We start from the raw sequence: 14,559 nt of genomic DNA on the forward strand, positions 1-14,559 counted from the left end.
TGCCTCTTAACTTAGAGTATATAATATATATTTTATTTAATTTTTAGTTCAACTCTTTATATATAATATCATGTCATCATTATTAAAAAATATATATATTTTTTAATAAATAAACTAATTGAATAATTAATTTGAAAAATTAAAATACCAAAAAATTAATTAAAATAATAAAAAGGTTAAAGACCAAATTAAACAAAATATTGCATAATTGTTTTTGCAATAAATATAATATAAATGGTATATTTTTAAATTTATTGTGAAATAATGCTCTAAAAATTTTTTAGAATTATTTTTTATTCAATTAAAAATAATTTATTTAGCACTTAAATATTTTTAGAAAGAAAATTCTCTTAACTATATTTTTAAAAAAATAAATAAATAAATTGAACCCTTAACTTAATCTCATGCTAAAATTTTATTAACCAATTTTTATTTTTAATATAACAAAAAATGATTAATACTAGTAATTATATGCAATGAGCCCATTAATGGATCCGATCACTGATTCAGTGTCAACCCTAAATATTAACAGACCCTCTGCAATTAACTCCACCTTTAAATTCCTGAAATTCAAAACGAAAAGTGTTCGAACAATTCACTGAATCAAAGGCAACACACTCCCAACGCCTACTTCTCTTATCCAAAGTAAGAGATAAGCTTTTTCTCTTTGTTTATTTTTGTCTACTTTATGCCTTCGTCTTCTTTCTTTTCCCAAGTCTATTTCGTGTTCATCTGAGTTTCTTTTTTCTTCTTTTTTTTTTCTTGTCTCAATCATCGGTGCATTTTCTTGGCGCTGTATATGGTGTATTTTAAGATCTGATGAACATTGTTGAATTGTTTTTTGTATTCTGGATTGAATTAGTTGACTAGTGAACTAATAATATTGATAAAAACAAATTAAGGCTATGTTGGGAAGAAATAGTGAAATGCTATTGAATTTCCCACTCTATTGTTTGGAAATGATCAAATACTTTAAAAGAAATAATATTTTAAACCCCTAAATGCTTTGTCTTTCATCCGCCGTTGCGATAGCATTGCAAATGCTCTGTGATCGCTCTCTGCGTTTCTGCTTTTGACGACATTGTAGTTTGTGGAGTTGGGTCCTGCCCCTTTTGTCAAGAAGTAGCGGTACACCAACCCCGCGCTTTCTCCTCCATCTATGTCTTGTAAATTACAGTTCGTTTCTATCTATCTCTCCCCCTTTTTCAGCAGAGGATTTATTTTCTGCTTTGGTTGGTATTTCTGTGATCAAGATTTGAATCCTCGCTTGAAGACGAGCTGGACCTGAACTCTGTCCAGTTTTGGTGGTTATTTTGACAATAATCTTATTGATTCAATGAGGGACAATCTGCTTAGATTATCTTTTTGGGTTTCTTCCTTTTGGGTATGTAGGAATCCTGGATCTAGGTGGAGTAATTACAATCTATACGAGTTCGTATGATTCAAACTCTTATTATGCTTTTATGTTGGATTGTATTCATTTTTCGTTAAGCTTTGTGTAAACTATAATATACACAATTACAGTTGTACTTTATATAAATATCTTCTTCGAGGTCATGCAACGTACAAATCTTTCTTGCAGATTTAACACAACAGTATAGTTTCAAAGTAAACTGCATTATATTCCATGCTCCCTCGAATATATTTCTCTTAAATTGCAATGTGTATGAAATCTCAAAAATTCTTTGGTGAATTTACTGTTAAATTCCTCAGCATGAAGTTGCAGAATTGTTGAAATTATAATTTTTCATAATGTGCGTGTAAAAACTTTCCTCTTAACATTTGTTTCATATTATATCAATCTCTTACTGGAGGTTGCCCAAGATGTTATCATGTTGGTTTTGTCACCAAGCTCCAGTGCCTCCTCTCAGTTTGTAAGCCACAATGAGTACTTTCTTGTCTTTACAAATTTTCCTTATGTCGAACAATTGTTTAATTTCATACAGCCAATCAAGGAAACTTTTAATGTCTAAGCTTACATTGAAAGAAAGGATCTCCGTCATGATTCGGTACGTGTCTATGTCTGTAATATCTATCCAGAAAGAAAAAGAATTGCTAGAGAAAAGGAAACTAGAAAAAAAGGAAACCATACTAATTAAATATTACTTATAAATAAGAGAATAACCAATAACTAGATCAGAATTAATTAGGAATCTTAAAACACATAATATTCTAAATAAAAATAACAATAGAAGGACAATTCAATCTCCTGTAGTTACTTCATTGCGTCAAGAGTTGAGGAAGATGATAATGGTCATGAAATGAGAAGGGTTTGTGGGCTCTAAAGGTGGCCATGAAATGAAATGAAGGGTAAACTAATCTGGTTTAGGGCCTAGTCCATCAAGACTAAGATTGTCTGGTTGGTCAGTGCCATGTGAAAATCTTCCACTAGTTTTTTTTTTTTTTTCCTCGATCTCAAATCACTTATTTTTGTACATGTTCTTCTTGTTAAAGAAGACAATATCGTTTATGTACATTTACTTATTCAGTAATGCTATTAAAAAGTTATACTTGCACACACATCCTTAGTAAATGACCTATTTATAAAATTCTGTTTTTAATTTACTGTTAGGTCATAACATCATTAGTGATGTGAATTTTGATAATGTCATTAAAACACTAACATGTTTGTAAATCTTTTGTATATGGACGGTACCCTCATTTTGGTACCTTGTTAATATATACCTTACTTTTTTATTTTTTTTAAAAAAGTTTTCTTTTAGGAACTTCAGTCAATTAAGGGAATGCATATTTGCTAATGCCAATGGATTAGTGCTCACATACCTCATCCACCAATTAGATGCTTCTTTCTACGAGTTCTTTTAAAGTTGAGGCACTAAGACTGGTTACTGTCTGGCTGTTTGCCATGCGGATAACTTTTTCATGAGAGGAATTTTATGATGTGATTTATAGTTGGCACGTGTTGTGCATTTTTGTGAGAGAGCGATTAATCACATTGCAACCTATCTTTTCTCCATTATTCTTATTATATATTACTTCCATTATTTAGGAATGTTATTAAGAAATTACATGTGCCCACACACAGCCTTAGTAAATGAGCTGTTTATAAAACTTGGTTTTGATTTACATTTAGGACATTAAGTCAATTAAGGGAATGTATATTTGCTAATACCAGTAGACTTAGTGCTCACATACCTCATCCACCCATTAGATGCTTCTTTCCACTCGTTCATTAAAAAAGGTTGAGGCCACTAAGAATAATTACTCTTTGGCTGTTTGCCATGCGAATAACTTTTTCCTGAGAAGTATTTTATGAAGTGATTTGTAGTTGGCATGTGTGTGCATTTTTTTCTTTGAGAGTGTGATTAGTTAGATTGCATTCTATCTTCTCTCGATTATTTTATCATACATAACTTCCACTTCTCCTGTATTCCTTTCTTTTTTTCGTGCATCTCTGTTGGTATTTTTTTTTGTTCTTAGTAGCCCAGGGATCAAATATGCAACTCATATATATATGTATATGTGTGTGTATGTAAATTATGTATATGTAGACTATGAAGTATAAATATATGGAACTCATTGCAGAAAGCAGGATACACTCTTTTTTGCTTTGTTAATAAGCGTTTGCATATGTGGATTCCTGTTTTTCAGTTTTGGGAATGTATATACAAAGTAGTTACTATCGTCAGTTTGTGAATGTGCATAAAGTTGGTGAGACTGTCAAGACTGCAGGTACTGACAGTGATGTTGTAGAAGCAGGAATCGACTGTTAGGGATGTGGACTGTACCTGCCTTTTGATCTTCACATCAATAAAGCCCATGCCATTTGCAGAAGCCTGACCAAACACCAGGTCTTTCATTTTGATTTCCTGCTGTTTAAAATTTTGCCTCTTTTATGTTTTCTTCTCTGTAGATCTAGTTCTGTCCTGTCTGTAAAAATGATAGACTTCAAACTGATGTAAGGATATGGTTTACTTTGATTTGCTGCTGTGAAGTAAATGTGTAGCCTTGAACTTGCAATTTCCTAGGATGATAGAAGTATGTAAGAGTTGTATATTTTTTGAATAACCGAAGTACAGAAAAAGAAGTTTTTTTAGAGGACACTGGAAATTACATTTTAATGTTTTCTAACCATCTGGTCATTGTCACCATTATTCTCTTTGTTGTTAACCAACTTATATAATTTTATAAATAAAATACATATAGCTTTTAAAAATGAGAATTAGAAAATACTTTTTATGTACCAAATGGAGCCTAGCTTTCTCTTTTCAACTACCAAACAGGTTTCCTAAATTTTTTTTTTTTTTTTTGAGTTTTTGAAGACAAAAGCTGTTTATTTCAGTTTCCGAAGAATGAAAACTGAAAAACCTATCCAACAGCTGAATGCAGCCTTAATTTTTTCTTTATAATTTTTGGATTTTTAAGCAATTATAAACCACAAAGCGAAGAATGGCCAAAAGGAACCTAATTCAACATATGCAATTTTAGCAATAGACTGCTTGGCACTTGACTTTGCATGGTTAAAAGGAATTAAAAAATATAGAAATGAGGTAGAGTTTTTTGTTATTGGAAATTGACCAAAAATTTGCAGTTCAAAGCTGGAAAATATTAGGGTGAATAATTTTATGTCAGCTAGATTTTTTTCCAGTAGATATCCTCCAATTTTGAAATCTAGTCTGCAATACTCGAAATTGATGTTGTATTTTTAGGTTTGTGCATCTTTCTGGGCATAGCCTTCTTCACATGCATGGGTTGGAACTGACAATGTGCCCAAGAAAGAATGTAGTTTTTGGAAATTATCTCAACAACAAAGGAAGATTTTTTATATAAATTATGTGCATTGTGGGAAAATTTTATATGCATATTTCCTTATGTGTATATCCAATTGCTTGAGCATACTTCGATTCTGTAAATTAAAGTCAATACAATCAAACATATTGGTATTTATTTTCTGTTCCTACTTTAGTAAATCTGTGTCCAGATATACTTGGTGTTATTCAGTTCGAGGCTACATTATATTCAGCATGAAAAGGGCAATGTGGAGTGAGCACGTCGCTATTATATCATCAGATGAGTCTTCTTCCTCAGATTCTGATGCAGAGGTCAGTAATGATTTTGCTGGACAGCAGTCAAATATTAGCACCCCCATGTCTCAACCTGTCAAAGTTATGACACCTGAAGGTATTCTAAGAGGATTGGAACTTCAATCTTTTGTTGTTTGGCAAAAATTATTTACAGATTTATTGTTTGTCAAAAGCAAAAATGGTCAAGGTTTCTTTTCCCTCCTGATAAATTTCATCCAAAACTCGAGCAGCAAAGTGTGCCACCGTGACTTCCTCTGCTAAACCAATGAGGAATACAAAATCTACCCAAAATGGTCAAAGCTTCCTCTCATTTTATATTAACCCTTAAATTGTTTCACTAGCAAGTATCCCTTAAAAATGGATTGACTCATGCACTACTCATGTGTTTAGTCATCGAATACTTTCAGGTTAGTCAGTGTGGGAATTAGGATTTAAGTGCTTTACATTTTATCTTTCATCGAAGAATATAATTGTTGGCAGCAAGAGCACCCTTCCATTTGGAAGTACAATTGGGGAGGAGCCAAATCCTAGGAACTATTTTTTTTTTTTTCATTTTTTTTTTCATGAAAAGGAGTTCCCGGTAATCTATTTGCTCCCAGCAATGCATTGCAATATAAATTGATCAGGAATGATCAACATATGATCAATAAACTAAAGCTATGACTTAAAAGAAAATAATTTAAAACAGGACTGTAAGTTAACATTCATCAGGTTGCTTCTAATGTGGATTAATACATAAGCATATTTGTCTTTATTATCGAGTCAGACATAGAACAGTTGTCTTCTAATAAGTTGTAAGTTGGAATATTTAATTAAATAAGATAAAAATGTTCTTTCCTAAAACTGTTAAGTTGTAAATTGCCGTTACAGCTATTGCTTTTGCAGAGTTGTTGATGTGAAACTATGTAAATTCTGTTGGCAAGTAGATTTTTTTAGCAATGTAGCAATAAATTATTGCCTAAGCTAGCCTTTGTAAATTGCTGCTACAGCTATTGCTTTTGCAGAGTTGTTGATCTGAAACTATGGAAATCCCTGTTGGCAAATAGATATTTGTTTTAGCGGTGTGGCAATAATTATTGTCTAAGTTAGCCTCGGATATTGTCAGAATTTATGATTGCATATTCATTATTTTTTGGACCTCTTGAGTATCTCTTATAAGTAACTTGTTTTATAGATTTTTTATTTAGTATTGCTCAAATATGGTTTTCATCCACTAATTTTACAATGCATGACTATGCTCTGATGCAGATGCACTGATCAAAAGAGCAGAAATGTACCAAGAGTACATGAAGCAAATCCCAATCCCTACAAAGCGCAGCTCAATCATTCCATTTACCACATGGGTGGGATTGGGTACTTCTATTAAACAGTTATATGGCCAACCATTGCATTGCCTGACAAACATACTCCTCAAACAGTGGGACCAATCAAGGTTTGGAACTGAGGATGAACATGAGCAGTTGGACACCATTGTTCATCCCTGTAAAGCTGAAGCCACCATCTGGCTCATTGAAGAGGTCCATCGTCGTGTCACATCACATCACCAAGTAGCTAGAGTCTGGCAATCAGATCCAATGCATCATGCTTTTGTTGATTCTATTTTTTTTAACTCCACCATTCCTCCACCTTTACACAGTGGATCATAATGGACCCATGTTGTCATGCACCCATGTGTCTTGAGGTTGCACTTTAAATTCCCCCTTGCTGTTCGGGAGTATCAGGATGGAACCTTGCTCGCATTTTCACTTTTGTAGATGTTCTCAGATTGCTGCCCTTAGCATCTAGTTTTCATTGTATTCCTGATTCATTTGTATCATATCCATCTTCATTACCTTCGAGCATTGAGGGCAGGAATTGCAGGGTCCACTCCTTTGTAAAGTCGGAAACTTGTGTAAACTAACAAAACTTTTTGCTGTAGTATTAGCGGTGTACTGAAGAGTACTAAGTGGGTTGTGTAAATCATTAACTGTTACAAACTTTCTGTTTTCTGTATCCTATCACCAATAATCACCGCAGGAACATAATCCATGTCGAAACAAATGGAATCTGTTATTATCTCTGAGAATAATTTCTCGATCATATATTATTGACACGTGTTTAGCAAATGCGTGGCAGTCAGAACATATTTTCAAGTTTTTGACAATGCGAATTGGTGATCCTTGAGCTGTACTGATGAGTCCAAAAGCCAAGGCCAATTTCTCACTGTGACGGCTTAGTGTAAACTTCTTCTTTTGGTCATCCACATCAAGCAGCACATTGGTAAGGTCAGGAACATGACCAGCATCTCTGAGTCTGCAATTCATTTCATCAAGCATCAATTCAATACGAGGCATTTGGGAATGTGATTCATCACCTGAAGTAAACTCATTAATTGTTCCATTAATCTCTATTGAGCTCGATCCAGGCACTTTCTGTAACCCATTTTCTTTTAAATGTAATCTTACTTTTGCAACATCAGCCCATCTCCCAGCAGATGCATAAATGTTTGATAAAAGCACATGTATACCAGTCCTCTGAGGAGCTAACTTTGTTATCCTTTCAGCTGCAAATGCTGCTAAATCTACAATCTTGTGTGCACGACAAGCAGCTAAAAGAGCACTCCAAATCACATCATTAGGTTCCATTGGCATGCTCTGTATAAGATCCAGAGCTTCTCTCAACTGCCCAGATCGACCAAGCAGATCAACCATGCATCCATAATGAACAATTTGGGCAGAAAGGCCATGAATATCCTTCATTGACCTGAAAAGATGCCAGCCTTGTTCCACTAATCCACCATGGCTGCATGCGGTTAGTAGTGCCACAAATATTACTCCATCTGGCTTCACCCCTTGCCCCAGCATCTCATTGAAAAGCTTTATAGCCTGTTCACCATTTCCATACATGGTCATTGCTCCGATGGCTGCTGTCCAAGCAGACACATCCCTTTTTTCCATTCCTCTGAAAACTTGCATTGCACTTTGAGGATCACCACACCTAGCAAACATATCAACCAAGGCTGTAGCTAGCCGTGTATCACATTGAATTCCATTCTTCCTAATATAACAATGGGTCCATTTAGCAAGGTCAAGAGCTCCTAAATAACCACAGGCAGATGCAACACCCACCATTGTCACCCTGTCTCCTCTAATTCCCGCACTTTGCATCACACGGAAAACCTCAATCGCTTCATTGAACATGCTTTCTTGAACAAAAGCACCAATAAGGGTGTTCCAAGACACAAGATCAGTCTCAGGCATCTCATTGAAAATTCTCATAGCTGAATCTACATCACCATTTTCAGTAAAACCTGCAATTAGCGAGTTCCATGATACCACAGTCTTGTTTGACATGCAATCAAAAACTTTACATGCCATTTCTTGTTTGCCACACTTCATGTACATGTCAATTATGGCATTGCAAATGCTATCCCAACATTCAAGTCCATTCCTCAAAAAATAACCATGGCAACATTTGCCCTGTATAATATTTCCTAACTGTGAACATGCTGAGACTGCACTTAGCATTGTAACTCTGTCAGGTCGCATGTTCTGCTGCAGCATTTCATCCAAGATAGCAAGGGCTTCTCTTGCCAGCCCCTGGCGCACATAGTTAGACATTATTGTATTATAAAGAACCAAATTTCTATCTAAACATTCATCAAAAAGCCGTTTTGCAGTATCATTAGCCCCGCATTTCATGTACATATCAACAAGTGCATTCACCATGAGCGTATTAACCTTCAATCCAGCTTCACCAATATAAGAACTAACCCTCTCACCCAGCTCAAGATCCTGCAACTTTGCACAAGCAGATATCACACAAACCATCGTAACCGAATTGGGTGCAACACCACTTTCCACCATCTTAAAAAATAAAGCAATAGCGTCCTGTGGACAATCCCTCCTTGCGTAACCGCAAATTAAACTGGTCCACGAGACAACATTTCTGTTGAGCATTTCATCAAATATCTTGCGGGCGCTGTCAGTTTCTCCACATTCTGCGTAAAAGTGTATCAAAGAATTCTGTATAAACACGTCTCCGTCCAAACCCATACTTATAACCGATCCATGGATCTGAATTCCCACAGAATATGTGGCACCCTTCGCACACGCGCTTAACAAAAATGGGAAGGTAAATTTGTCAGGCAAAATGCCAAGGTCCATCATTTGAACGTAAAGCAAGATAGCTTCATTGCATATTCCAGCAAATGCGTAACCTCTTATCAATGAATTGTACATGAACAAAGTTCCAGTTGTTTCATTATCTTCCTTGAAAAGATCGAAGGCCTTTCGGGCGTAATTCAAGGTCTCAAGAGAACCCATTTCGACGCATTTGGTTATAAGCTGGGTCATGGTAGAAAGGCTGTGGGTGAGTCCTTGTTTGGTAATGCGACAGTGTAATTGCTCGACTTCCTTCATGGTTTTGCAGATCTTAAAAGACCCAACTTGATACGAGTCTTTGGCAATCCTTTTCAGCTCGCTTTGGTCAGAGAAACTTGACGTGGAGCTTGGAGTGGCTATAACTAGTGGAGTGGGACAAATATTGGCAGCCATTATCTCCTGTTAGGTGTTTCCTGTTTGCAGTTGCGTTAAGCGCCGCCACCACCCTTATAGGGTAGAACCTTAAGCGCCTTTTTACTTCGGACGAGAAAGCTCGCTTAATTCATCCTATTTTTCTTTATATATATATATATATATATATATCCACTTAAAAGCTAAAATACGTAAATCTTTTTGTTGAAAATGAAAATGTGAAGTCCATTTACAGGGCAATAAAGCATCTATATATAGGCATGTAAGTATATGTGCATTTATATACCCCGTAAATCTTTGATCATTTGATCCATTATATACACCAAAAACATAACTCATCTTCTTTCTGATTCATGCGTTAGATATATATTTGTACATGTATATATGAGAAATATTTAAAGTAATATTCTCGATTTATATCATTTAAGTTGAATTTTTTTTTTAATATAAATTTAACAAAAAAATAAATCTTTTAAAAAATTAATTTTCTTTTTCTAATAGAAACGATAATTTTGAAGAATCTTACAATAAATAAATAAAAATCTGTTTTTTTTTTCTAATTTTTTATTTAATTTACTTTCTTACATTTTTAAACTTTTTAAATTTTCTATTTTTTATTGTATCTTAATACTCGTATACAAACTACCTAATTTGTTTACTGAATACATAATCCATAATTACTGTTTACATATTAAATATTATTTTAATCATTGAGATTAATGATGTTCAAAATTTGAATCTTAATAAAAGTTTCTAAAAACTCCAATCTTGTGTCCAAAGCGTGATTATTTCTAAGGCAAAATAAAAGGAAAAATCCGTCGATACATGTAGTCCAAGTATATTTTCTTGTAATTAAACAGTCAAAAAAAGAATTCTGACTACACGAATTTACGTGATAAAACTTTAGATATGGCTTTAATTGTACTTGGAGTCGTTCTGCAGCAACCACCCAAGAGGGAAGCGCCTGCTTCACGCCATTTTTCTACGTATGACACCAGCAACTCTTCATCTCCTGTTCCACTTGATTCCTGCAACTCACATTTACTTACAGTTATATATTTGTGTAATAAACAATGGACAAGTAAATTAGTCTTCTAAAAACACTACAAACATAAAAAAATAGGATTGTTAATAGAGATAGAAAACTGACCACCCATTGCTTGCAACCAGCATCGTAAGTCTCTCCACTGTTTGGATACACAACTATTGCTTTATCTGTTGCCTGTCACACCATTTTCATCTATTATATCTACAATATCTATTATTGAAACGTCTTATAATTATTTTTATTTTTATTTTTTAAAGAGATAAGGTGGTTTATGGAATCCTATACCTTCCTCATCGAGAGAACGAGGCCATGGATAAATCTTGGAGGAGTGCAATTGAATCCTACAGCGACAACTTTATTACAAGAGCCTGCAATGGATGCGCACTCATACACCGAATCACCACTGACCACATTGATTCCATCCTTGGAATTGAAACAAAACCATGCTGGAATATTAGTATCTTCTTCCTCAAGAAGCTCAGCATAAGCCTGCAAATATTACAAATTGACATATTATAATTTGTATATTTGGTTTATATTGATAACATCATGTTATAATTTCGCTACCCATTTATTAAAATTTTGAATTTTGACTTGTTAAAATGAGATATCCATTAAAGTTGGTAGTAAAAGTAAGATAGCTTATTGATATATATACCAGTTATGCAAAACAATTCTTCTATAATACAAATAAATACCTTAGCTTCTAGTTTATTTGGAATTGTTTCGAATGCGATTAGGTCAGCGCCAGAATCGGCTAGAATCTGAACCCTTCTTCTATGAAAGTCCTTGAGCTTTTCTAGGGTAATTGATTCACCATAGTTTCCACTGCAAAGAGAGAGAGAGAGAGAGAGATAAAAATAGGGCGGAAGATTTCCCTATCAGTAGAATCTTACCATTCAAGATTTAAACTTCACTGTACAGTTTAATTCATGATTATCCATTCAAAAATATTTTGACTTTAAATTGACCTGTACTCTGATCCATCAGCCAAGTAAGCTCCATAGCTGCCAACAGAAGCAGCAACCAGAATGGGCCGAGAATGTAATTCGGTGCATCTGTCGAGGAAAATTTGTCTTGCCTCACATGCAATTTCAACACTTTTTCTAAGTAGATCTTCAGCTTCTTCACTGGAAAACCCTTTGGCCTCAAAACCCTGAATTGTGGCCTGCATGTAGTTAATTAATTAGAAACTTAATCGTTGACAGATACAATTCATATATAGGATTATTATACCTGGTAAGACGCGGTTACGATAACATTTGCGCCAGCATTAAGGTAGTCTAGGTGAACCTGTCAAATTCATCACAAAATAACAAATAATAAATCTGAGAATTGTTGAAAAATAAATCTGACAATAAAGTTTTTTTTTTTTTTTAATTAAAACTTAATCTCTTCTAATGTCATTTCCAATTCCAACGTTAACTCATTAATTAGCAGTATGAATATATTACAGGGTTGCATGAGGCAGACAAGTGTCAGTAAAACCCAACCCGTATATGTCTATGACAACAAAATTAAATACCCATCACCTGTCAGATATCTATGTATATATTTACACACACACACACACATATAATAACAAAAAATTAATCTATGCTTTAACGTATATGAACAAAACAGAAAGAAACCATCAAAACACAATTTAAATTGAATTTCAACAATCATATATATATATATATATATTGTATACAGTAGACATGCATGCGGCAGAGTGTGTATAGATAGATACAAGTATCTGTAGATATGGCTAGAAATGAATTACCCTTCTGATAAGGTGTGAAGAAGTGATGAGACATTTGGCGCTCCATAGAGGATCATTGAGATCAGCACCATGGCGCTCAAGCTCCGTGGCAAACCCACCGTCCACCACCGCGTAGCCGCCGCACTTCTCAAGGAAATCAGACAGAAACGACGACGTATCTGCACCACCTGGCGATCTCATGCCGAAAGAACTATACAGTTATGACTAAAAGCTCTGATGAAGAAGAGTTAATATTTCAGCAGACAAGTGAAGAGTTTTTGCTGAAGTCTTTAGACAGTTATACAGACAGAGTTAAAAACCTGAAACAGCGTTTATAAAGACCGAGTCCGTTAAATTACACATTTACCCTCGTTTATATATATTAATTTAAAATTTTATATCAACTAATTTTAGTAAGCAGGGATTAAATAAATAGCTTGCACTTGCGATAATGCTGATTTAAAAAAAATAAATATATTAATTGATGTTAGAAATGAATTTTGTTATATATATATATATATATATATATATATATACATACATACATACATAGAGAGGGAGTGGGGAAAGAGTATATGTGGCGTCCATGGTGACGATAAAGAGAAGACGCGGAGGCTGCATGCAAAGAACAGTTGTTGCCATCTCCAAATTTCACCTAATAATTTTCTTTTTCGTTTTTTATAATATATAATATATAATATATCCTTATAATTAAATACGTTATTATATATATATATAAATATATAGAAATCATTACTTTTTACACGAAAACAAATACTGCTATATATACATATGTTATGTGTAAATATAAAGTTTTAAATTAAAAATATATTTTTTTTTAACAAACTTTTTACTTTGGTTCCCCTATTTTTTTTTTTGTTTTAAAATGGTTGGATAAACTAAAATATTGATGTAGAAACTCGTATGAATTGATTAACAGATATTTTAGGAAAAATAATTAAATTAAGCATTAATTAGCGAGTACTAAGCATTAAACAACCATGTGCTTAAGGTTTCGTGCGCCTCTGTATATGTATTTTTCAGCTTTCATGATCTAAGATCTGTGTAAAACAATAATATACACTCTATATATACATATACACACACACACAATCTATATATATACACATACGAATCCATTATATGTTACTTTTAATTTTAGATTTAAAATTATACGGTGCATGATTTGTAATCAACTAAAAATTAGATTTTAGTTTTATATTTAACAAGTTTTAATAAATAATTATTATGTATCATTACATTAATTTTTATTTTTATGTTTTAAAATTTTGGTTGATAAATATATATAAAAGTTTACCTTTAAGAATATATATATAATATATTAAATAATATTAACATATTAATTTTATTTTAAAAATTAAAAAAAAAATGTAGTATGGCCTATTATGTCAATATTAGATTGCTGTGATGTAATATGTAGTGGAAAGTTGCGATTGTTGGATTAGTAAATACTAGTTAGTATATATGAAATATTCCCCAAAATATATAGAACCATATGGCTAAAAGATAACTTCAAAGATTTGATAACCACGATTAATGTTTATATTTATATATATATATATATATATTATAAGAATGCCTTGTATATGTATATATGCATATATAATATTATAATGAAATTCCTATTTACTCTATACTCATTGGTTTGTGTTGGTTACTCCTAAAGTAATATGGTCTTTATTGTCCGACATGAGTTATTTATAAATTAATTTATATTGTTGGGACTATATAAGATTGCATTGCGTAAATTTTCACTTTGAATTGACCACATTTGCCCAATGGGAAGTCGGCCATCCCTAGAGATGAGGCCCATGTCCCAACTAATTTCCGAGTCTTCATAATTTTATGATGTAATACACTATTTATAAACAAACGTAATTATTAAATTTTATATAAGAATTCAAACTATATGCATATTATTAATAATTTGAATGTAAAATTTTTAAAAGTTACTAATTTAAGTCTAAAAAAATTATTAAATTAATATTATGTAAAGTTTCGGAACTTAAATGAAAAATAAATTCATAAATTAAATACGGAAGCGATTAATAAAGTTAGAGTTTACATTTCTTATACAATAATTTTAAATGCCCAGTAGGAATACGAGAATATCTCTTCTAAAAAAAAACGATAATTAAAGAAATAAAACGAAAAGCGAATAACTAAGTATTTTAAGACAATCTTCAT

General features: G+C 33.0%; 3 protein-coding genes across 5 annotated transcripts; 1 reads left to right on the top strand and 2 right to left on the bottom strand.

Annotated features, from left to right (window-relative positions):
* The first annotated feature begins 484 nt into the window (after positions 1-484).
* RDM1 (RNA-DIRECTED DNA METHYLATION 1) lies at positions 485-7,021 on the top strand. Of its 3 annotated transcripts, none has more exons than XM_088215156.1 (4): positions 485-645; positions 3,687-3,812; positions 4,928-5,142; positions 6,294-7,021. In XM_088215156.1, exons 3-4 carry the CDS (start codon positions 4,986-4,988, stop codon positions 6,689-6,691), a joined length of 555 nt encoding a protein of 184 aa, XP_088071282.1. In that variant the 5' UTR covers positions 485-645; positions 3,687-3,812; positions 4,928-4,985; the 3' UTR covers positions 6,692-7,021. The 3 variants fall into 3 exon arrangements, with proteins under 3 accessions (XP_088071282.1, XP_088071285.1, XP_088071283.1); XM_088215159.1 differs by having other exon boundaries at positions 488-645; positions 3,694-3,812; XM_088215157.1 differs by having other exon boundaries at positions 489-645; positions 3,715-3,812.
* Positions 6,209-9,745, bottom strand: LOC110814047 (LOW protein: PPR containing-like protein). Its single transcript, XM_022041364.2, has one exon. It carries the CDS (start codon positions 9,578-9,580, stop codon positions 7,043-7,045), a length of 2,538 nt encoding a protein of 845 aa, XP_021897056.2. The 5' UTR covers positions 9,581-9,745; the 3' UTR covers positions 6,209-7,042.
* A 582-nt stretch (positions 9,746-10,327) lies between these two features.
* Positions 10,328-12,700, bottom strand: LOC110814027 (homocysteine S-methyltransferase 3-like). Its single transcript, XM_022041335.2, has 7 exons — positions 12,373-12,700; positions 11,844-11,900; positions 11,579-11,775; positions 11,306-11,435; positions 10,893-11,096; positions 10,710-10,781; positions 10,328-10,587 (listed from the first exon to the last, which is right to left on the bottom strand). The coding sequence occupies exons 1-7, from the start codon at positions 12,550-12,552 to the stop codon at positions 10,438-10,440; spliced, it is 990 nt and encodes a 329-aa protein (XP_021897027.2). The 5' UTR covers positions 12,553-12,700; the 3' UTR covers positions 10,328-10,437.
* Positions 12,701-14,559: the final 1,859 nt, after the last annotated feature.

The sequence above is a fragment of the Carica papaya genome, chromosome 3 (genome assembly GCF_054855325.1).
Source record: "Carica papaya isolate Zhongbai chromosome 3, ASM5485532v1, whole genome shotgun sequence".
NCBI classification, from domain to species: Eukaryota; Viridiplantae; Streptophyta; class Magnoliopsida; order Brassicales; family Caricaceae; genus Carica; species Carica papaya.

Coding starts and splice junctions, on each gene's coding strand:
- LOC110814027 (XM_022041335.2), bottom strand. CDS start 12,552: ATGAGATCGCCAGGTGGTGCAGATACGTCGTCGTTTCTGTCTGATTTC. Junction 11,901..12,372: donor CTTCACACCTTATCAGAAGG/GTAATTCATTTC, acceptor TGAATTTGACAG/GTTCACCTAGACTACCTTAA. Junction 11,776..11,843: donor TCGTAACCGCGTCTTACCAG/GTATAATAATCC, acceptor AACTACATGCAG/GCCACAATTCAGGGTTTTGA.
- RDM1 (XM_088215156.1), top strand. CDS start 4,986: ATGAAAAGGGCAATGTGGAGTGAGCACGTCGCTATTATATCATCAGAT. Junction 5,143..6,293: donor CAAAGTTATGACACCTGAAG/GTATTCTAAGAG, acceptor GCTCTGATGCAG/ATGCACTGATCAAAAGAGCA.
- LOC110814047 (XM_022041364.2), bottom strand. CDS start 9,580: ATGGCTGCCAATATTTGTCCCACTCCACTAGTTATAGCCACTCCAAGC.